Genomic DNA, 22,244 nt, shown 5'->3' with positions numbered 1-22,244 from the left:
TTTAATTGAGAAATGGATGATTCATGAATCAGGCAGCCCCCAGAATAGATTCAAAGAGCCTTGAATGTAGCCACATGGTGGAAGAAGATTTATAGATGAAAAAAAATGATGTACAGGAATTAGAAGTGAGGTACAGGAATGACTGGATTGGTTACAGGTTGGTGTTTGTCTTATTTAAACACAGTCTGAACACTCAAGAGTGTATGAGTGGTTAAGGTATGGCTACTGGAATTGACCAAGACTCAGCTATTGTTACAGGTGCATACTCCTAAGTTAGGGTTTCAATCTTGTCCACACATTCAGGTAGGTTACGGTTTGTCCACAAGGACTCAATCATAGAAGTACGGAGTCCTTCTCAGGCCATATTTAATTCACTTTTTCAGTGCCCTTCAGTATGTGGTTCCTGAGAATTTCACATGACAACACGTTTTCCACACCGGAATTTAAGCAATCCAACATGTATTTGTCTTTATCTTGTAATAGGCTATATTTCATATGGCAGCCTCTGCCTTAGTTTAGTTAACACCATGGCTTTGTTTCTCTCTACAAGAACTTGTCTCTCCCAAGATTTCCATGTTCATGAAAGGAAAATAAACCTTTGGGACTCCCAAATCACTAAGCCAAATGTGAAAGTGAAGCTGAAAACTGTTTGGAGCAAACCCACCTCCCATTCTTTCCCTAAAATGATAGCTACTAAGGTTTTTAAAAGCTGCATACCTCCTTCACGATCTGACCACAAGGAAAATCCTTATGAACCAAGGACAGACAGAATAATTTCTCTGCTCACGTAAGTCAAATGCATATCTGATTGCTACCTTTGCCCTATTGTTTAGCTGCGTGAAAAATAGGCCTACATGACTACTCCTGTAAATTGTGCATTCAGTTAATGGCTAATCAGAAACTCAAAGGAATGCAACCATTTGTCTCATATCTACCTATGATCTGGAAGCTCTCTCCCCACTTCAAGTTGTCCTGCCTTTCTGAGTTAAATCAATATACATTTTACATATATTAATTAATGTCTCGTGTCTCCCTAAATTGTATAAAACCAAGCACATGTCGTCAGGACTCCCTGAGGCGGTGTCACAGGCATGTCCTTAATCTTGGAAAATGGACTTCCTAAATCTATTGCGATTAGTCTCAGATACTCTTTGGTTTACAGGTTTATTTTTTATCTTATAACTTATATTATCTGAAATATTAAAGAAAATTTGCCAAACTGCACATTCTCTTGTTTAATCTGTTATTGTTTTTGTAAAGGGAAATATATTTATTAATTTATATATAATTTATAATTTATGTACATTATGAAGCTAAGTAGCAGACTTATTAATAAGATCTAGAGTAATACAAAATTCAAGTATCAATTATCAGCTTAATAGAAAAACAAATTATGCTACATTTGTTTGCTGAAATGCTACCCATTTATAAAATATAAACGCACACAACAAAAAGGTTTAACTCTCAGTATTTCTATTGAGAAAAATAAGCCAAATAGATAAGATATATACTATATTACTTCATTCTTATACATTCTAGAAAATAAAAGCTAATTGAAAGAAATACGAAAACATCAGTAGTTTTATAAAGAAATGGTAGAAGAAAGGAAGGAGAAAAAACAAAAAAATAAGAGAGCAAGAGGAATGCTGAGGGAAGTTGACTTGTCACCTTCTTGAAAATAGAGATTTTTTTTCAATGTTTACTATTGTACAGATTAAATACGTGAATTTTATTATCTGTCAATTAAAATGTATGAAATTTATTACAAGTAAACAATTGACATTTTAGACAAAATAGGAAATACAGCAAGGAACAAATAAATATGTTAAATGTCAGGTATACCTAAATATTTATCTGCCTGAATCTTGTCTCCACATTTGTAAGTAAACGCAGCAAAATCAGACAGCTTCTTGTGACAGGAAGTGGATTCTGCAAACCACAATAGGCCCCTTTAGCTCTGTCCTAGAGTTAGTTCAGAGAGCAACTGAGGCCAGCTGTGAGGAGCATAGGCCCGGATACTAGGACTCACTCATGCCAGATGTAAGCCTTTTGACACATACATAGCCCCTCCATGTGTGGGTTCACTTTTACATCTGTAAATGAAGAAACTACTGATTCCTAAATAACATAATTTATACACATAGATAAACATAATTAAAAATGTGATAGTTACTAAATGTTTATCACGGAACAATTTCACAATAAGACAGCATTTTCCCAAATATAATCATTGTCATCGAAATCCCCAAGGACACTCTCATCTGCCCTGGGCCCTGCCCTCTCCTCAGGCATCTCACCCCAGAGCTTGCTATATAGTAGGAGACATGCAAATAGGGCCCTCCCTCTCCTGATGAAAACCAGCACAGCCCTGACTCTGCAGCTCTGGAAGAGGAGCCCCAGCCCTGGGATTCCCAGGTGTTTCCATTCAGTGATCAGCACTGAAGACAAAAGACTTATCATGGAGTTCGGGCTGAGCTGGGTTCTCCTTGTTGCCATTTTAAAAGGTAATTCATGGAGAACTAGAGATAGTGTGAGGGGATGTGAGTGAGAGAAACAGTGGATATGTGTGGCAGTTTCTGACCTTGGTGTCTCTTTGTTTGCAGGTGTCCAGTGTGAGGTGCAGCTTGTGGAGTCTGGGGGAGGCTTGGTACAGCCTGGGGGGTCCCTGAGACTCTCCTGTGCAGCCTCTGGATTCACCTTCAGTAGCTATGCTATGCACTGGGTCCGCCAGGCTCCAGGGAAGGGACTGGAATGGGTATCAGCTATTAATAGTGGTGGGGGTAGCACATACTATGCAGACTCCGTGAAGGGCAGATTCACCATCTCCAGAGAAAATGCCAAGAACACACTGTATCTTCAAATGAGCAGTCTGAGAGCTGAGGACACGGCTGTGTATTACTGTGCAAAAGACACAGTGAGGTGAAGTCAGTGTAAGCCCGTACAGAAACCTCCCTGCAGGAACGCTGGGGAAAAACAGCTGCAGGAGGCGCCCACTGATCAGCGTCAACCTCAGAGGCAGGTGCACACGGAGGCTGATTTCCTGCTACGATGTGGGACTTCATCTTTTTACAGTTTCTCTAGTGAACCTCTCTAAGTTCAGAATTCTGTGCTTACTAATGTCATCTGTACATATTTTTAAAAATGATTATTTTAATATGAAAACCTATTCTCCTGTGTACAAAATGCAGATTGATCCTTACAGAGGAGATGAAAAGTCCTCAACCATGGTCACCATGATCAGAGTCCTGAGGAAACTCAGGGCTTCCTGGTGAGTCTTCTCCAGTCAGATTCAGGACAGGAACCTCAGAAAGATTCCCTGACTAGAATTGAGGTATTGCTCCTTACAAGAGAGCTGTAGCTGCAGGGAGTCTGTTCCTGCAGAACCCTGATTCGGTGGTGCATGAATAAAATGTACACTGATACACAGATACTCTGTTTTTCCAGTGCAGCTGAGGGTCCGAGGCCACTTACAGACTCCAAGGAGAATCCTGTAAAGAATGGCAGCAGTGGCCCTGAGCAGCTCACACTCCAGGTGTGTATTTAATATAGAATTAACAACAGATGCTCTGAGTCAACACACTTGTGGATAATTAACATGATTAAGAGAGTAGTTCTATGAATGAGTAAAGCTCAGGGACTGCGGTCTAAAGTAAATACCATTGGGAGGCAATATTCTTGGTCGACCTCCCCCTGCGAGAGCCATCTGGCTTAAAGGTTAGTTAATGGAGGTAGGGTAACCAGACTTAACTGGGGAAGCGTCTGTTGTCCCTAGTATTTACTCTACAACCTAATGCTCTAAGGTAAGAACTGGCCGTCTTCAGCCTGTTCAGTTATTGCAAGCTATGTAAACTTTCGGCCTTCCAAAAAAGTTTGTGACTATTTCCTATAACTTTCGTTAATATTTCCCTTTAATATTTCGCCACCATCCTGAGTGAATCCCAGCAAGAACAGTCTTTGGGGATTCTGATTACAGCAAAAACAGAGGCTGGGCCAGGGTCAGTGTCATGTAGAACCTCACAGGTTTCTCGTTGGACCCTTCTCCTGACACCGAAGTATGCAAATCAGCATCAGCACTGATCTGGTGCTTCTTTTGTTCCTGATTCATTTACTTTCTTTTTTAGTTGTTGTTCTCATTTTTCCATTTGCTTTTCCTGCTTTCTGAAAAACAAAGATGTTTTTGCTATGGTCAAAATTCCAGGCCTCAAGCCCTTTCCTGGAGCTCAGGTGGGTCTCAGGCTGTGGCTGCTGCAGTCACGCGGGAGAGGCTGGTGGGACTTTCTTCACTCCTCGTCACTCAGGACCCTCCACTGTGTTGCGTGGAGACTCATCTGGAAATGCAAGTTGCCAGTGAGAACACAGGGGACAAGCTTGTTTGGTTAACATGGGATGTGAATGTGTTTCTAATCGTGTTCTGAAAGACCTTCACACAGTAACGTTCTTCACTAGTTGGGGAGGAAGTGGGTGTGAACGTTGTCAGAATAAAAATGGAGCCACGTGTTTTATAATCTTTACAGGTGAAGCCTGAGAAGGTCATGAATAGAGGGTTCTCATGCACACATCCCTGATAACAAGAATTACCCTAAAAATACTCTGCACAGCCACAACCTTCAACAAAGGCTACCACAGCAATAAGAGAATTAATACTGTGGGGATACCTGCCCTGCAACTCCCTGTTCAGCCTTAAACTGATTCTACCCTTGTTATTGATTCTCCTACCCCAGGATAATTGTCTCAAAATAGCTCATGTAATCTTCTCATTTATCCTTTAAACACTTGTCTTCCTTTACCAACCTAAATGTGACCGTGGATAATCCCAGTGCGATGCTCATTTTCAAATAAATATGATTTGATTTTGGAGAATCTCTTTCTGTCTGATATTTAGGTTTGACAAGCTGCAGAGGGACACACCACTTTCCTGTGAGATGTAGGGGATGACAATTTTTGGGGGTGGCTGGAAACATCCAATATCCTCAGGGCTGGCCATCAGTAAATGCAGGCTGGATGTCTTAGAAAGAGCTCAAGCTGCTTAATCGCCATGGAGTTTTACCTTCTCCAGATCTGTTCTGATGGAATCAGGGGCCAAGCTGGTTATCAAAGATAATCTACCTATCATAGAGTCAACTGATTACAGTTTTAATAAAGTCTATTAAAAATTCACACCACCACCTGGATTAGTGTTTGGTCAAATAACTACAAAGTATTGGCCAGCCAAGTACACCATAAGACGGACCATTACCCATAGAGAAAAACATTTAACATGAGTTCTAGGTTCTTATATTGTTAAAGGTGTAAAACCAATTATTTTTAAATTATGTTATTTTTATTTTATCGAGTTGTAGAAGTTTCATTTACGTTTTGGATACTAACACTTCTTTAGATACATGGTATATTATCCAATTCTGTGAGTTGGAATTATTTTGTTGCTTTGCAGAATCCTTTTTTTAAATCTAGTCCCACTTGTCCAATTCTGTTTTTTTTTATGTCCTTTGAATGTAAAAGCCAGAAAAAGATTGCTAATTTTTTGAGGGTTGGGAGTTTTACAATTGCAGGTATTTCATTTAAATATTGAATTCATTTAGACTTAATTTTTTTTGTTTATTCTAACCTAAAATTCTTAATTATTTGCATGTGAAAATCCAATTTTCATAACATGCTCTTTGGAAGTCACTGTAATTTAGCAATTGTATATCGATTGTTCTCATGTTGAAAATCAGCTGGCCATCAGTATGTGGGTTTATATGTCAGCTCTGTATGCATTTATGCCAATACCATTCTGATTTATTACTCTGTGTTTCTAATGAATGTTGAGGCCTGGAAGTGAAATGCTTCAAGCTTTATTTTTGCCTTGTTTCAGATATTAGACCAAAATATTTTAACCTTTTACTATTGAGTATAACAACAGCTGAGACTTTTCTTAATGGCTTTTATTATGTACAAGTTGTTTGCTTGTCTTCCTATTTTGTTCAAAGTTTTTATAATGAAACCCTGAATTTTTTTCAAATGTTTGTTTTTGTGTCTGATGAAATGTTACTGAGATATTTTTTCTTTAGTTTTTTAATGTGGTGTACCAAATTGATTGATTTGAGTATGTTGATTCATCTGTGCATCTCAGGAATAAATTTGAGTTGATCATGGTATATGGTGTTCTATAAAATCTTTAGAATTTATTTTACTGTTGTTGGAAGGTTAATTTATGTCCACTAATGATATTGGTCTATGGTTTTATTTAATTGTGGTTCCTTTATCTATTACTGGTAATACTGTAATGGTAGCCTCATAGAAAGAGTTTGGAGGGTATGTTGCAGACTGCCTTTAGAATAGATTTTATCAGTGGAGAAATGGTGTTAGTTTTTCTTCAGTTTTCTGTTGGGAAGAGTTTTATGTTGTTTAAAAGATATTTTGAATGACTTAACCTGCTTAATGGGCTTACATAATATTCCTTTCTTCCATTCTTTTTAAAGAACTGCTTACCTTTCCTAATTATTTTTAGGGTGATTTTTTTCATAAAGATTGTGCAATCCATTTTGAGATTTAACTTAGTGCATTTTTTCTAATTAATTATAAATAATAAATCACTTAATTGACTATTTTATTCAGGTTTATTTGTTGAATATTTGCTAAAGGCTAGTTCTTTAAGCTATGACATGTACTAAATCCCTAATCAACTATTTTATTCAGGTTGATTTGTTGAATATTTGCTGCAGACCAGTTATTTATGCTATGGCATGTAATACATCCCAAATGGCAGTACGTCATTGTTTACTAAGCTTTTGTACTTATATTTTTCAGAGGAAAAAACACTACTGTAAATTGTAAATAACCAATACAAAACAGTATTGTATGCAAATCTGTGACTGTTGGTAGTGTCATCTCTGAGAAATGGATAAATAAAGTTTATTTACTATATATAAAAAAGAGTTTGGAAGGTGGACTCCTCACCAATTTTTGAAAGAGTTAGGAAGGGTTGGCATTACTTCCTTAAATATTAAGACTCATTTTATGATTTAACATATAACCTATCACGGAGAATGTTCAATGTGTGCTTGAGAAGGATGTGTATTACATGGCTCTTAGTTGGAAGGCTCTGTAAATGTCTTTCAGGAAAATTTGTTCAATAGTATTTTTCAAGTTTAGAGGCTTATTAAGAATTCTCTTTCTGAATTTGCTATACATTATTCTAAGTGAGGTATTAAGATTTTCCCTTATTTTTATATTGTTTTCTATTTCTCTCTCTCTCTATATATATATACATATATATACATATATATAAATTTGCTTAATGCATTTATATTTGTATTTGTACTCATGTGTAAAAAATAAAAAAGTAGTTGCCTAGTGAGTTTCATGGCACAGTCACATTATGAATAATCATATTTTCCCAAATGCTGCCGTTGCCACTAACTCCTCCAGATACATGGTATATTATCCAATTCTGTGAGCTGGAATTATTTCGTTGCTTTGCAGAATCTTTTTTTGTTAATCTAGTTCCACTTGTTCAATTATGCTCCTCCAGGAGTCTCACATCTCCTCTGGGCACTGCCTTCTTTTCAGGCATCCCACACTGGAGCTTGCTATAGGTGAGGAGGCATGAAAACAGGGCCCTCCCTTTCCTGTTGAAAACAAGCCCAGACATGACCTTGCAGCTCTGGGAGAAGAGCCACAGTCCTGGGATTCCCAGGGGTTTCCATTTGGTAATCAGGACTGAACACAGAGGACTCACTATGGGGTGTGAGTTAAGCTGATTTTTTCTTGTTGGTATTTTGAAAGGTGACTCATAGACAGCTAGAGTGAGTGGATATGAGTGAGAGAAACAGTAGATATGTTTGGCAGTTTCTGACCAGGATGTCCATGCATTTTCAGGTGTTCAGTGTGAGGTGCAGCTGATTGAGTCCATAGAGGACCTGAGACAACCTGGGAAGTTCCTGAGACTCTCCTGTCTAGCCTCTGGATTCACCTTCAGTAGCCACTGAATGAGCTGGGTCAACAAGACTCCAGGGAAGGGGCTGGAGGGAGTAATAGATGTAAAATATGATGGAAGTCATATATACCATGCAGACTCTGTGAAGGGCAGATTCACCATCTCCAAAGACAATGCTAAGAACTCGCTGTATCTGCAAATGAACTGTCTGAGCGCTAAGGACATGGCCATGCATGGCTGTACATAAGGTTCCAAGTGAGAGAACATCAGCATGAGTCCAAACGCAAAATTTCCTGCAGAAAGAAGAAAGGAGTCTGGGCCGAAGGGGACACTCAGCACTCACAAAACAGGTGGAGCCCCAGGGCAGGTGCAGATGGAGGTCGGGGCTGCTTTCCTTCAGGATCTGTGCCTTCCTCTGCATCTAGCAGTTCCCCATGAATCCTCTGCACATTTATATTTCTGTGCCCACCATGAGGTCCCTGGATTACAAAACTTTAATTTAAAAGAGGAAACATTCTTATATGTCCCAAAATCTGATGTAAGTATTGGAGGCATAAAAATGCACAGGCGGCTGGGTGAGGCTGTAGACACTGCCACCCCACAATGCCAGACTCACAACTAGAACTGGAGAATAGTGGGAGTTCAATGGAGCTCCCTACCTATCTTGTGGTCCAAGCTAAGTCCAGTGAGGCCATTGGTGCCTCGCTGAGTACAGTTGTCTATCAGGGATCTCCCATGTGTCCCATCAGCAGCCATGCCTCAGTATCTCCACTGTGTGCAGCCATGGTTTGGGAGGAGCTCCCAGGATGGGTGTCTTTGGCACACACCAGGTGACTGGTGTTAGAGTGCAGTGAAGCAGCTGGCTGCCTGGTCTATTGGGCTCCCTGATGTTGGAGGGATTGGAGGTGCATTCTCAGGGCCACCACACTGTGGATTTTTATATAAAAACCATGATTTTACTTCATTTTCTCAAATGACATAGATAATTAATAACACAATCTGCAAACAATTGTAATTTTCAACTTTACCCCAAATTCATTGTTTCTTAATTCTGTGCAGGATCCAGACGTGATATTACCCTTCTCATGAGAAACTGTTGGATCTAAACTGAAACCAGTTGTTTCTCCTATTCTTTGGTTTCTTCCATGTGCAGAGATCTTGATTAGAGCAAGTTTGGTACTTTCCACACACTCACCCTCGCCTCCCCAGATAAAGAGAAGAAATTGTCCTTAATCTGAGTCTGAGAAAGGAGCTGTTCCTGTACCACTCAGGGCATGCAGAGACCCCCAGGTGCAGCTTCACTGAGTCAGGTGTTTCACTCCCTGTGATTGCTGCTTGGGTCTAATTGTGGGCTCAGAATTAGGACAATCTTTGGGTTATCACAGGTCAATCCTATTCTAAAAATCATCATTATCACACACAGTGATAATAATTCAATGTTCATTTTTCTAACAGCAGTTTCTCTTTTTTGGTTGCAAGTTTGAGAAAAGGAACTTGTGATAATACTTTTTAATTTAACCTCAAAATCTAATGAATTGTTCTAGGAGACTCACAAATTGGACAAAGTGAGCTCTTTATTCTCATAAAAATGTGTGTATTTGGGAATTTCACCGTGTTGCCCAGAACGTGTTAACATCAACAACTATGTTTCTCAGCACACTTCTGGCTTGAGACGTCCTCGCAGACCCTCTGCCTCACCTGCACTGTCTCTGGATTCCCCATCATAACCAGTGCTTCCTGCTAGAATTATATCTGCTTGCCCCTAGAAGATGGACAGGAGTGGATCAGGTGCATGGGTTGTGAAGGGAGCACAAATTACAACCACTTCTCAAGAGTCCATATCCACATCCACGAAACAGTTCTTACAGCTGAGCTCTGTGCCCAGTCAACACACAACTATGTATTTTTAAGCAAAAGACACAATGAGGGGCCTTCATTATGAGCCTAGACACAAACCTCCCTGCAGGGGTGCATAGGACCAGCAGGAGGCACTCGGGGCAGCATGGGGCTTAGGATGATTGTCGGGGGTCAGGATGAGCAGGATCAAGGCTCAGCATCAGGGCAGGTGCAACAGGGCAGAAAAGGGGCTGTAGATGTGGGTTGTTCTCACCATGATATTTCACCACCAGACACCCTCCACTACATCTCTTCTAATGTGTCTGAGTGTTTATATGATTAGAAAATGGCATTTATGTAAATACTACTATATACCCACATGGAGGTGCATCCAGTTGTCCTCTCCATCTTATGTGGACCTTGTCCATCAAGCACTAAGTCCCTGTATTTACTTGAGTACCTCATACATTATGGTCAAAACATGTAGGGTCTCTTTTTTTTCATGGTCTCTTCTCCTCCCTTCTCCCTCTGTCACACAAAAACACATGAACTGACACACACACAGAGCTCCCCAACTTTAATTATCTGTTGTATTGAAGCAAACTGATTAATGTGCAGCTTTTCCGCTATGCCTCCCATTTATGTTGTGGTGAAAATAAGAACCATGTGTTTCTCAGCTGGGCACTTCTCTAAGTTAAGTAGCAGCTTTGTTTATTATAACCAGAGAGCAAAAGTAATCCAAGTGTTAGTCAGCAGCTTAACTGGTCAAAAAGTTGTGGAAAATTCATTTACTGGAATAATACCCACTGTTACAATCAAGTACTGTTGGATACACTCAACACCATGCTTAAAACAACAAGTACCTGAATAAGTAAAATAAGTCAAACAAATAAAAGTGCATATATACGATTCCACTTCTATAATTTCTATAAAGTAAAAATGAACTGAAACTTACATAAAAAGGTCTGTAGTTGACTGTGGACATGGTACAAAAAGAGAGGGTGTAGAAAAGAGAAACTACAGAAGAGCAAAATGAAATTTCTAGGGTAATTGATTTTTTTCTGTGTTAGTAAAAGTGAGGATTATGTCAATATTTGTAAAATTGTCCACTTTATGTAAAGATTATTATTTGCTAATTTCACCTCATTAAAACATTGCAAATTTTAAAATGTATAATTTGGTAGAAAAGGTGCTAGAGAGAGATGAATAAAATACATAAAAGTCAGAGACTCCTGAATATACACATGAATGAACCCTGGGTCTCGCTCTACTTTTAGGGAAACACTAGAATACAATAACATAATGACAGGATTTCAGTACATGAAGGGAGCTTCTCAAACCCCAGGAGGCATGTCCAACTGCATCCTGGAGTTAACTCAGGGAGCTGGCATATCCTTTGGAAGGAGCCGTGACACCAAGCTCCCAGCATCCATTGTAGCAGACACCATGCAAATGCCAAGAGATCTCGACTAAAATTTTCTGTGGATGTTGAGTCTGATTATGCCACACACACCAAGTGAGTATGGAAAGGTTAATTACCTGCATCCTTGAGGTGTCTGCCGAAAGGAGGGCAGGCCTCTCAGGAAGCTCTAAAATGCCTTGGTAGAGCAGGCACTGAGACTGGCTCAAGGTTTTTATCATGGTTTTGAGGCATGGGCATCCTACTGGCAGGAAGGGTTTTGTGGGGTTTCAAGGTCAATTTGGCATCAAATAAGGGAGCTCCTGTGATTTCTAACTAGATTTATCCTGTGTGCTTTAAAAAAAGAGAGATGATGGAGGAAAGAGGCTTATGCTATTAGCAATCAGGCATAAAAATAGAACCTGATGATTTACTCTAAATAGCAAATATAAAAATAATGAGGAAGAAAAGAGACAAGATTCCAATATGGGTGGACAACAACCAGGTCTGCAGAAAATGAGAAGACTGTTTATCAGCAAAGAATAATGAGTAGGAGGAGGATATGAGAAGGATTCTGGTCCAATGTCTTGTGTGGAAGCTTTTCATGATTCAAGATCATCAGCTTATTCTGAAGGTCTTAGGTCACCTGTCTTCTTCAAAATATCAGAAGTTCCAGAGGATACGTGAGGATGCGCAGTTTAACTTCCTCTATTTGAGTAGCTTTACAATTGTGTAAAATTCTTAATTCTTTTTTTTAAGATGAATTCTCACTCTGTTGCACAGGTTGGACTGCAGTGGTGTGATCATAGCTCTCTGATTTTAAATTCCTGGCTCATAGAATCCTTCCACCTCAGCCTCCTGAGTAGCAAGTAGCTAGGTCTAGAGGGCCCTTCATCTGCACCTGGCTGATTCCTTTTTATTCATTTTTTCATGGAAACAGGGTCTCTCTATGTTGCCCAAGCTGCTTTTGAACACCTGGTCTCATGCAATTCTCCAGGCTTGGCCCATCAAAGCCTTGGGATTACAAGTGTAAGCCATCTCATCCAGTAGTCTGAATTGATTTTTTTGTTACAAAGTATGAATCCAATAATTGATTCCCTGGATTTTTTCTGCAGTGTTTTGGTTAAAAGTACCTTATAAGATTCCTTCCAATGTGGCTGAAGAGCAGTATTTTTCCCTAATGTTTCTTCCAATAGAAATGATTTTCTGGTTGAAGTTCACAAGAGACTGTTAAAAAGAAACAGTAAAAAGGCAGCCTTAAACTGTTGGTGATTCGAGTGTATATAATACAGGAATCACTTTCTATATTTTGGAACACATGCATGCAGCAGGAGAAGGGTGAGGGATGAGAGTCTAATCTCTGAATGTATGGGCCTCCCAGCTACAACTCATAGGCTAATAACTGACGTGCCCCAAGGAGTGAAACGTGATGCCACACATGCTAGCAGGAGAACACATGGCCAAGGAAGTTTTTTCTAATTTCTATTTAAAAATGTCTATTTCTATTTTTTAATTTTTTTATATTTTCCTATTTTATTCAAAGGAAAGATCTAAAATTGACACCCTAACATCACAATTAAAAGAACTAGAGAAGTAAGAGCAAACACATTCAAAAGCTAGCAGAAGGCAAGAAATAACTAAGATCAGAGCAGAACTGAAGGAGATGGAGACATAAAAACCCTTCAAAACATCAATGAATCCAGGAGCTGGCTTTTTGAAAAGACCAACAAAATTGATAGGCCGCTAGTAAGACTAATAAAGAAGAAAAGAGAAAAGAATCAAATAGACGTAATAAAAAATGATAAAGGGGATATCACCGCCGATCCCACAGAAATACAAACTACCATCAGAGAATACTATAAACACCTCTACGCAAATAAACTAGAAAATCTAGAAGAAATGGATAAATTCCTGGACACATACACCCTCCCAAGACTAAACCAGGAAGAAGTTGAATCTCTGAATAGACCAATAACAGGCTCTGAAATTGAGGCAATAATTAGTAACTTACCAACCAAAAAAAGTCCAGGACCAGACGGATTCACAGCCGAATTCTACCAGAGGTACAAGGAGGAGCTGGTACCATTCCTTCTGAAACTATTCCAATCAATAGAAAAAGAGGGAATCCTCCCTAACTCATTTTGTGAGGCCAGCATCATCGTGATACCGAAGCCTGGCAGAGACAGAACAAAAAAAGAGAATTTTAGACCAATATCCCTGATGAACATCAATGCAAAAATCCTCAATAAAATAATGGCAAACTGAATCCAGTAGCACATCAAAAAGCTTATCCACCATGATCAAGTGGGCTTCATCCCTGGGATGCAAGGCTGGTTCAACATACGCAAATCAATAAACACAATCCAGCATATAAACAAAACCAATGACAAAAACCACATGATATCTCAATAGATGCAGAGAAGGCCTCTGACAAAATTCAACAACCCTTCATGCTTAAACCTCTCAATAAATTAGGTACTGATGGGACGTATCTAAAGATAATAAGAGCTATTTGTGACAAACCCACAGCCAATATAATACTGAATGGGCAAAAACTGGAAGCACTCTCTTTGAAAACTGGCACAAGACAGGGATGCCCTCTCTCACCACTCATATTCAACATAGCGTTGCAAGTTCTGTCCAGGGTAATCAGGCAAGAGAAAAAAAGAAAGGGTATTCAATTAGGAAAAGAGGAAGTCAATTGTCCCTGTTTGCAGATGACATGATTGTATATCTAGAAAACCCCATTGTCTCAACCCAAAATCTCCTTAAGCTGATAAGCAACTTCAGCAAAGTCTCAGGATACAAAATCAATGTGCAAAAATCACAAGCATTCTTATACACCAATAACAGACAACCAGAGAGCCAAATCATGAGTGAACTCCCATTCACAATTGTTTCAAAGAGAATAAAATACCCAGGAATCCAACTTACAAGGGATGTGAAGGACCTCTTCAAGGAGAACTACAAACCACTGCTCAATGAAATAAAAGAGGACACAAACAAATGGAAGAACATTCCATGCTCCTGGATAGGAAGAATCAATATCATGAACATGGCCATACTGCCCAAGGTAATTTATAGATTCAATTCCATCCCCATCAAGCTACCAATGACTTTCTTCACAGAATTGGAAAAAAAACTACTTTAAAGTTCATATGGAACCAAAAAAGAGCCCACAATGCCAAGTCAATCCTAAGCCAAAAGAACAAAGCCGGAGGCATCATGCTGACTGACTTCAAACTATACTACAAGGATACAGTAACCAAAACAGCATGGTACTGGTACCAAAACAGAGATATAGACCAATGGAACAGAACAGAGCCCTCAGAAATAACACCACACATCTACAACCATCTGATCTTTGACAAACATGACAAAAACAAGAAATGGGGAAAGGATTCCCTATTTAACAAATGGTGCTGGGAAAACTAGCTAGCCATATGTAGAAAGCTGAAACTGGATCCCTTCCTTACACCTTATACAAAAATTAATTTAAGATGGATTCAAGACTTAAATGTTAGACCTAAAACCGTATTTCTATTTTAAAATGTCATGTTTTCAACCTTTCTGGAAAATTGTAAGCAGGACTGATTTTGTGTTATATGAACAATGGCAATGTCTCCCATGCTTAGATAATATTATAAGGTATGTTAAGACTTTGGTTTGGTGTAGTGATGAAAATGGCAATGCCACCCATGCTTAGATAACATTATAAGGTATGGTAAGATTCTGGGTTTGGTGTACTGATCCACTGACTACAAGCTTATTTTAGCTTCCATGCTAGGTTATTGTTTGTTTGTTTGCATTTGCTTTCAAAGTTATATCAGTCTGATCTCTAGAATGTAAGAATTCCTCCGAATGTTTCTTCCCCTGCTGTCTATTTTGAGGGGTTTCCAGAAGATGCAAGAATCCCCTTTGCTTGCAAAATATTGCGAAGTCGTGCACTACTTTAAAACATATCTATTTAATTCCGGTCTTGGCTTGTTGACAAGTTCTAGTAGACGCAATAACTTCTGCCTTCTGGGCTGATTTTACATCGTGTAGAGAAAAATATCCTAAAATACGTTTGTACTAGTAATATGAATTACTGGATAATAACCTTCAGTTTTATTTTTGAAGTGTTATTCATCAATATATAATCTTAAATCAAGGATCTTAACAGAAATCTTACCTAAGGGATAAACAATTTTTAAAATTATTTATATAAACTAGATGCGAGTACAGGACTCAAATCCATGATATAATTACAAATTTCTGGTGTAATAGCTGGCCCAACATTGAGAATATATTAACATTTAGAATACGGCTTGCAAATATTGTTATTTTCATGTCAGCTGTCTCCAATTACGATTTTACACAAAATATTAGTAATTTATCCTGATAAAACAGATTAAAACATTATATCAATAGTTTACTCTGTATAACTAATAATATAAAATGTTCCACATGTTTTTTAGCCAAGTTTTACTTATCTGTGAAATTTCTGTGTATGAATTTTTCATTTTAAGATGTCTCCTTTATCTTTCTTATTTCTGAGATTTTATTCTAGTATAGTTGAATGCATTTTAATAATTATTAAATAATAATAATGTAATGTAATAATAATAATAATGTAAAATAATCACATTTACAGATTGTATTTGAATTTTCATATACATTTTATTAGGATTTTAATATCAATATATAATATTTTCCTACAATTATCTATTTTTTATTTTATGAGATAAAATTAACATACACGAAAATGCATAGATTTTCAATGTACAGTTTGAGGTTTTCTGACAAATATGCACACAACTAAAGAATTATTTGCTTAATTTTTAGTGTATACCCAGTAGTGGGATTGTTGGGTAAAATGCTATCTCTGTTTTAAGTTCTTTGAGAAATCTCCAGTCTGCTTTCCAAAGTGGCAAGACTAATTTTCCATGTGCAGTTTACTTCCACATCTGTACATGAAGAGACATTGATTCCGACAAAATGTAATTTACACAAATAAGTAAAACTAAAATAGTGTAATCAATCAAAGTGTTTATCACAGCAAAATTTTATAATAAGACAGCATATTTTCCAAACACCGTCATCGTCACCAAACTCCTGCAGGGCACAGTCATTTTATCTGGGTACTGCCTTCTCCTCAGGCGTCCCACCTCAGAGCTTGCTATATAGTAGGACACATGCAAATAGGGCGCTCCCTCTGCTGATAAATCCTGCCCAGCCCTTAACTCTGCAGCTCTGGGAGAGGAGCCCCAGCCCTGGGATTCCCAGGAGTTTCCACTTGGTGATCAGCGCTGAACACAGACCACCAACCATGGAGTTTGGGCTGAGCTGGATTTTCCTTGTTGCTATTTTAAAAGGTAATTCATGCAGAACTAGTGATAGTGTGAGCGGACATGAGTGAGAGAAACAGTGGATATGTGTGGCAGTTTCTGACCAGGGTGTCTCTGTGTTTGCAGGTGTCCAGTGTGAGGTGCAGCTGGTGGAGTCTGGGGGAGGCTTGGTCCAGCCTGGGGGATCCCTGAGACTCTCCTGTGCAGCCTCTGGATTCACCTTCAGTAACCACTACATGCAGTGGGTCCGCCAGGCTCCAGGGAAGGGGCTGGAGTGGGTAGGATTAATTAGAAACAAAGCTGATGGTGAGACAACAGACTACGCTGCATCAGTGAAAGGCAGAGTCACTATTTCCAGAGATGATTCGAAAAGCATCACCTATCTGCAAATGAGCAGCCTGAAAACTGAGGACAGCGCCGTGTATTACTGTGCAAGAAACACAGTGAGGGGTGTTCAGTGTGAGCCCAGACACAAACCTCCCTGCAGGGGCGCGCGTGGCCACCAGGGGGCGCTCTGGACCCACTGAGGACAGCGCCAGTCCTAGGAGCAGGTGCAGGGGGAGGTTTCCTTTCTCCTCAGCTGGCAAAACAGTTCGGTTTGTATTTGCAGAACTCTGGAGCATTCTAGGCTGTGCTATTTTATTACTTGTATTTATTATGAATTTATTATTAAATTTTAGTAATTACTAAAATTCTGTATATGAGTATTAAGTATATACTTTCAAGAAATAAACATTCCTAATTATTTTCACTGATTCTTGCAGAGTTTTATTAACATTTGTTGACATCAGCAACTACACAGCTATAGGGACATAAATTTATACTCATAGACATACGTATAGATCGCGTGCGGTGCTTCACGCCTGTAATCCCAGCACTTCGGGAGGCCAAGGCAGGCGAATCACTTGAGGTTAGGAGTTCGAAACCAGATTGACCAAATGGCAAAATCCCGTCTCTACTAAAAATACAAAAATTAACCGAGCATGGTGGCACACACTTCGAATCCTAGCTAAGCAGCTAGGGGAGCTGAAGCAGGAGAATCGCTTGCCCCCAGGAGGCAGAGGTTGCAGTGAAGCGAGATCATGCTGCTGTACCCCAGCCTGGGCAACAGAGGAAGACTCCAGAACAAAAAAAGAAAAAAGAAAAAGAAAGAAAGAAAGACGTACAAATACACAGACCTATGGATATATGTGTAGGCATTCATATTAAACATTAAAATAAAATAATTCTAAAAATATGTCCTGAAGAATCAAACTTAATGATGAACTGAACATAAATTATTAGAGTAATTCATAATTGATTTCAGTTTTTTAATTGTTTACATGAATGGATTTCTGTTTGTTCATTTAAAAGTAGTATATCGATTAATTCAAAAGAGCTAAGAGTAGATGTCAAATGTTGTCACAATAAATGAGAAGAATTTGAGGTGATGAATGATAATTATTTTAATTATATCTTAATTAACTTAGGTTCCATATTGTATTCACAAATTCTAACGTTGCTTCTTACTTTGTAAATATAAATAACAATAATTTGTGAATTTACAATAAAATTTTTTATTCTAATTCTTTAAATTTATCCCAGATCATTATCCTTTCCTTCACTTCCAGATCCCGTTGGATCTTCTCGAGGGCGCATCCGTACCCCTGTCTCCTGAAGGCTTCTGGGAGTGGCTGTGGGACAGGCAGAAGCAGGCACCCTGTGTGAGTCCACACGACCTGGAGCCTCCCTATCCTTGGATTAGGCCATCTCCTCGGGCTCACAGGGCTCTTCATTGTCCTCAACGTGCTGTTGTACCAAACAAGCAACATCACACTTGAATTTATCACGCTTTGCTTTAATTTTCTAAAACATCGTGAAGGTGATAATGTTAACAGTGAATGTATGACTAACAAATAGGATAACCCCTTTTCCATGGGACAGGGTTTCTTATCAGGATATACATGTATTACCTATTTTCCATTTCTTTATAGATGAGATACTAATATCTCCATATGGGAGATTATTACTCTAAGTCATCCCTTAAAATTAATTTTTCCAAGGATTCAAAAGAATCCATGATATAATTACAAATTTCAGGTGTAATAGCTGGGCCAACATTGAGAATATATTAACATTTAGAACATGAGCTTGCAAATATTGTTATTTTCCTGTCAGCTATCCCCATTTATGATTTTACACAAAATATTAGTAATTTATCCTGATAAAAGAGGTTAAAATATTATATCAATAGTTTATTAACTTTGTATGACTAATAATATAAAATTTTCCACATATTTTTAGCCATGTTTTACTTATTTGTGAAAGGTGTGTTTATTAATTTTTCATTTTAAGATGTCACCTTTATCTTTCTTGTTTCTGGGATTTTATTCTAGTAGATATAGCTGAATGTATTTTAATAATTAATGTAATAATCTCACATTTTATATTTGAATTTTCATATACATTTTATTAAGATTTTGATTTTGATATAAAATATTTTCTTACAATTGTCTCTTTTCTATTTTTATGAGATAAAATTAATGTATACAAAATTGCATATGTCTTCAATGTACAGTTTCAGGTGTCTGACATGTGTACACATTTGTCTCCAGCACCTAAGTTAGGGTGAGGAGCAGGTCCATCTCCACAACAAGTGTCCTCTTCAGTGCTTCCAGTCAGCTCTTACATAAGGATTTTTATTTAATTTCAAGTTTTCATTTAGATACAGAGGGGACATGTGTGGACTTGTCACATGGGATTATTGAGTGATGCTGAGGTTTGGAATACAGATTCCATCACCCTCTTACTCCACTCGCCAGCAGTCCACAGTGTCTATCATTTGCGTATTTATGTCCATGTATGCTCAATGCTGAGGTCCCACTTAGGAGATTATGTGGTATTCGGTTTTCTGCTCCTGCATTAATTTGTTTAGGTTTCAGGCCCCCAGCTCCAATCATTTTGCTGGAAAGGATATGACTATATTATTTTTCGTGACTGTGTAGTGTTATATATTGTAGATGTAACACATTTTCTATATTCAGTCTACCATTGGTGTGCATCTCGGTTGATCTATGTCTTTGCCACTGTGAATAGCACAGCAATGAACATAGATTTTAGATGTGCATGTGTCTTTTTGGTAGAATTATTTGGTTACTTTTCAGTGTATACCCGGTAGTGGGATTGCTGGGTAAAATGATATCTCTGTTTTAAGTTCTTTGAGAAATCTCCTGTCTGGTTCTCAAAGTGGTAAGACTAATTCATATTCCCATCAACAGTGAAGAAGTGTTCTGTTTTCTCCACAGCCCCACCAGCATCCATCGTTTTTCGACTTTTTAGTGACAGCCATTCTGAATTGTGTGTGGCTTCTCACCTACAGTCATCTCATCTTTGATAAGACTGACAAAAACAAGCAATGAGGAAGGGACTCCCTGTTCAATAAATGGTGCTGGGGCAACTGGCTATCCGTATGATGAAGATTGAAGCTGGACGTCTACTTTCAACATATATAAAATTAACTCAAAATTGACCAAAATTTTAAATGTAAGACCTCAAACCATAAAAATCTTTTAAGACAACCTAGGAAATACTCTTCTTGACACCAGCTTTGACAAAGAATTTTTGGCTAAGTATCCAAAAGCAATTTCAAGAAAAACAAAAATAGGCAAGTGGGACCTAATTAATTAAGGGGTTTCTGCACAGCAAAGCAAACACACAAGCAACCAAAACTTCAGCAGATAAGCAGACAACCTGCAAAATGTGAGAAGATATTCACAAATGTTGCATCCAACATAGCACTAACATCCAGAATCTATAGGGAACTTAAACAAATCAGAAGCAAAACAAAAATAACCCCTTTAAAAATGGGCCGATATGGTTTGGCTGTGTCCCCACCAAAATCTCAATTTGCATTTTATATCCCAGAATTCCTACATGTTGTAGGAGGGACCTAGTGGGAGGTAATTGAATCATGGGGGCCAGTCTTTCTCGTGCAATTCTCGTGATAGTGAATAAGTCTCACAAGATCTGATGGGTTTATCAGGTGTTCCCGCTTTTGCTTCTTCCTCATTTTCTCTTGCCACCACCATGTAAGCAGTGCCTTTCACCTCCCGCCATGATTCTTAGGTCCTCCCCGCCATGTGGAACTGTAATTCCAATGAAACCTGTTTTTATTCCCAGATTCGGGCATGTCCTTACTAGCAGTTTGAAAACAGACTAATACATGGGAAAATAACACAAACAGACACTTCTCAAAAGAATATGTACAAGTGGCCAGAAAATATATTTTAAAAATGTTTAGCATCACTAATCATCAGAGAAATGCAAATAGAAAAATGTTCTGGTTTCTGTCATTATAGGTACATTTTTTCCTGTTTTGAGCATCACATAAATGGAATCAAATATTATAGTTCATTTTTTGTAAGGGGCTACTTTTGGTATTTGTGAGGTTCATTCATGTATTTGCATCTATCAAGATTTTGTCATCATATATATATACATATGTATGTGCTCATGCACATATAGGTATTTCATATCTCAATCAGTCCATTACGTTAATAAATGACAGTTTATTAAGTAAGGAAATCAGTTCATTAAGTGAATAAGTAATAGTACAAATATCTATTTTCCTGTTGATGGAATTTTAATTTGTTTCCAAAATAAATATTGTAAACAAACCTATTATAAATATCTTTGTACAAGTTCTTCTGCTTATATTCTCCCATTTGATTGATAAAATATGTAGAAATATAAGTATGCATTATAACTTTTCAGCTTTATGGAGCTATAACTGACAAATAAAATTGTATGTATTTAAGGTACACCACTTGAGGTACTGATACACTTGGGCACATGTTCATCGTGATCAAGGTAATTGGCATGCCTATCATCTCAGAGAATATCATTTTATGCCTTTAATTTATTGTGAGTCTGTGATAAAAAACATCTAAGAACTACTCTTCTGGAAACAGAGAAGTTTATTATATAATATTCATTAGTATAGTCGCACTGCTGTCCGTTTCATCTCCAGAACTCCTTCAACCTGTGTATCAGTCCGTTCTCAAACTACTTTAGAGAACTACCTGAGACTGGCAAATATATGAAGAGAAGTGAGTTAGTTGACTCACAGTTCTGCAGGCTTAGCAGGAAGCATTATAGGGAGGCATCAGGAAAATTACGATAATTGTGGAAAATGAAGGGGAAGCAAGGACCTTCTTCACACGCTGGCAGGGGAGAGAGAGAGAAAGAGCAAGGGGAGATGTGCCGCACTTTTAAACCACGAGATTTTGTGAGAACTCTAACACAAGAACAGCAAAGGGGAAAGCCGCCTCCATGATTCAGTCACTCCCCATCAGACCCCTCCTACAACACTTGGGGATTAAAATTTGACGTGAGATTTGGGTGGAAACGCTGAGCCAAACAATATCATTGCACCCGTCCTCTCACAAATCGCACATCCTTCTCACATTGCAAAATATAATTATCCGTTCTCAATAGTCTCCCAGTCTTCACTTAGTTCAGCATTAACACAAAAAATCTACAGTCCAAAGTCTCTTCTTAGACAGGGTAAGTTTCTTGGACGTATAACCCTGTAAAATCAAAAACAAATTAGTTACTTCCAAGATACAATGAGGTGCATGCACTGGGTAAATGTTCCCATTCTAAATGGGAGAAATTGGCCACTACAAATGGGCTACAGGCCCCATGCAACTCCAAACACTAGCAGGGCAGTCATTAAATCTTAAAGCTCCAAAAAATCCTTTTACTCCATGTCTCATATCCA

The 22,244-nt window shown here is 38.3% G+C and overlaps 2 gene segments (V, D, J or C); both read left to right on the top strand.

Annotated features, from left to right (window-relative positions):
* Positions 1 to 22,244, top strand: part of LOC100938028 (immunoglobulin heavy constant mu-like) — a 478,283-nt gene that overhangs the window by 219,629 nt on the left and 236,410 nt on the right.
* Positions 2,347 to 2,923, top strand: LOC100938775 (immunoglobulin heavy variable 3-23-like). The segment is given in 2 exon segments: positions 2,347 to 2,504; positions 2,604 to 2,923. Coding segments are annotated over 2 exon segments (474 nt in total).

Source organism: Pongo abelii, chromosome 15 (assembly GCF_028885655.2).
Source record: "Pongo abelii isolate AG06213 chromosome 15, NHGRI_mPonAbe1-v2.0_pri, whole genome shotgun sequence".
Classification (NCBI taxonomy): domain Eukaryota; kingdom Metazoa; phylum Chordata; class Mammalia; order Primates; family Hominidae; genus Pongo; species Pongo abelii.
Note: the sequence above shows the minus strand (reverse complement) of the source record. Positions and strands in the feature narration are given on the sequence as shown.